This window comes from Triticum aestivum, chromosome 3D (assembly GCF_018294505.1).
Source record: "Triticum aestivum cultivar Chinese Spring chromosome 3D, IWGSC CS RefSeq v2.1, whole genome shotgun sequence".
Lineage (NCBI taxonomy): Eukaryota > Viridiplantae > Streptophyta > Magnoliopsida > Poales > Poaceae > Triticum > Triticum aestivum.
In genome coordinates, this window is record NC_057802.1 from 119,963,993 (window position 1) to 119,966,616 (window position 2,624).

The 2,624-nt window shown below is 42.1% G+C and overlaps 1 protein-coding gene across 1 annotated transcript; it reads right to left on the bottom strand.

Annotated features, from left to right (window-relative positions):
* Nucleotides 1-1,321: 1,321 nt before the first annotated feature.
* Nucleotides 1,322-1,654, bottom strand: LOC123074319 (protein phosphatase 2C 77-like). Its single transcript, XM_044497197.1, has one exon. It carries the CDS (start codon nt 1,652-1,654, stop codon nt 1,322-1,324), a length of 333 nt encoding a protein of 110 aa, XP_044353132.1.
* Nucleotides 1,655-2,624: the final 970 nt, after the last annotated feature.

Here is a 2,624-nt window from a genome sequence, read left to right on the forward strand (position 1 = left end):
TTGTTCAAAGAGAGATGAAGCTACGATCGTCGAAACCAAAAACTTACAACATGAATGTTGTGAGGAACTGCGAGATTAGACTGCTAGTCAAAGGAAATTTCAAATGATCGATCGTGCGCGACGAATATGACAAAATTCTTTCAGAATAGCTCCAAACGGAAACATGAAATTAAGAACTTACGGCCGACGAAACTACAAAACGATCGCCTGAATGGAACCGTAGCATCGAGGTGCATCTTTTTCGTGTAAAGCTTACCTCGAATCGAAACACCGTTGTGTAGATCAGAGGGACAAGGAAGAGAGGAGATTAGATAGAAGCTTACTTGAGGTAGGAGAAGATTAACACTCCCCTAGTGCAAGTGGCCCACCATGTGCGCTCGCCTCAGTGTGGCTCGCTAGAAACTGCCGATCTGAGCGTTTCTAGCGAGCCAGACCCAAATGTGATTTAAGTTTCGTGCCATGCAAGCCGCACAGTGAATGCAGGTAACCAAACGGACCAGATCTTTCCCGCGCGGGCCAGGCTGAACCATATGCAGGCAACCAAACACGCCCTAGTATCTTTCGGCTTCAGTCTAAGGCCGGACGACAACCTTCCTTGTAATGTTTTTTATGCATCCATGCTCTCTTGCACTTACACAGTGAGCTAGCCATTTGACACATGCATGCCAGATGACAAATAACCAACCAAACTTGTGTGTGAACATAGCGCAAGCCTTTTTGCTTTTGGGCTCAAATAACCAACCAACAACTACATATACTCTAGCTCTCTAACTGACAACCCCCTACCTCAGTGCTCAAGATATACCAATCAACAGCTACAACAAGTTAAAACGACAAACTTCAATTCTCAGATAGAAAATCATCTCTTAGGCCTCGCTTGGAATCAATGTATCTCTATACACCTGTATTTTTTTAAGGTGTATCTCACCGGCCGTACGTGATTTTCAGCTGAGAAACAAAACGACCGATCAAGGTCTGTATATTTTACAGGTGTAAAAGCGCTGCTTAAAGTAAACATGTACTGGTAAACATACTCTAGCTCTGTAACTATGTAACTGAAACCCTCCTCTCTCAATGCTCAAGATATATCAGTCCAAAACCACAAGAAATTAAAAACCAAATACTTCAATTCTCGGATAGAATATTGTCTCTTAAAAAGTAAGACATAGGTTGTCTTAAGGATGATCCATCTTGAAATAGCTACCAGAAATCACAACAAACTTATTCCAAAGTCCGCCTTAGCAATCATTAAGATAGCAACAAAGTTTTCATACCACAATTGCAAAATGATAAGACCGACTACGAGCATGGAAAACCAAAATCACTTCTTAGAACTTGAGGGAAGACTCTGGTCCCAGAAATTCTTGAGTAGTATGACGACGATGTTCACGTTGTGCTTGGTGCCCTTGCTGATCGCATGTGCGGCCAACTCATTGGCGAGTATGTTGGCACAGGGAGGGCCGCTGCTGTTCGTTGGCTTCTTGTCCGACGACATGATGATCCGCGGTATGTACGCGCTCAATCTTTTCTCGATGAAGGTGCACACATCGCCTGGAGTGACGACGTCCCAGAGCCCGCCGGTGGCCAGGATCAGGAACTTGTCCCATGGCTTCCGCTTCACCGCGACGACCTCAGGTTCTGGGGCAGTAGCCATAATCTTTGAGCTACCAACTGTATAGTAGGAGGTGTGCCATTTTAGCATGCATAGTTCATTAAACACATGAGTTATGGGTGTGTGAGGGTGCCATGTGGGAACTAAGACACACACATATATACGTGTGAGTGTGATGCACCTTTCAACGTCACAATTTTTTTTGGGATCTTTCAACGTCACAGATGAAAGGAAAACTATGCAAATTGCAGGCAAAAACCAAAGAAAAGATGATGAGAGTAATTAAGACTAGTGTTCAACTATTTTTTCCAGAAAAATATGGACTTACAAAAAGCGCGAGGAGGCATAACGTCTTCAACTCTGCTGGTAGATCCAACCACATCACCTCCTGCATTTTGTGGCTGCGCATATACATACATTATGAACCGCGTAAGTTTTTCTTCTTCTTGAGATAAGCTCAAGTAAGTACATAACTAGCAGATTAAACATTAATCATGTGCAATTTTCTGTACATTATAAACTATCACAATTTGGTGCTGAGTGACTTTACAACACACAGATTTTAAAAAATAAGTTAAATAGCTTAAACCCTCTAAATATGAAAAACCGCTGGATCCTAATACAAGCAGCTGGAAGTAATTGGAGTAAGACCAACACCTATCATATGCATAATGAACAGAGAGCAATAATATATATGAGGTGAGAATGAGATTAACGCCCGGGAGCAAAGATAAGGGCCCACTCAGGTGCTTTAAACTAAATTTTAGCTAGTGTTGGAGACCCAATTGCATCTTTCATACCCACACACTGTACTGAAGTACTGATTACATAGTTCATATGGACATCTTTGTCTCAAATGCCTTACAGATATATACCAGTCACTTTTTCTTTGATTTTTGCCTGCAAATTGGGAGCCTCTCCATCAGATATACGTGTTTTGATTTTTGCACTTTGGGAGCCTCAGGTGCCTGCTATTTTTTTTATGTATCAGTTACTTTTGTTTTTACCCGTG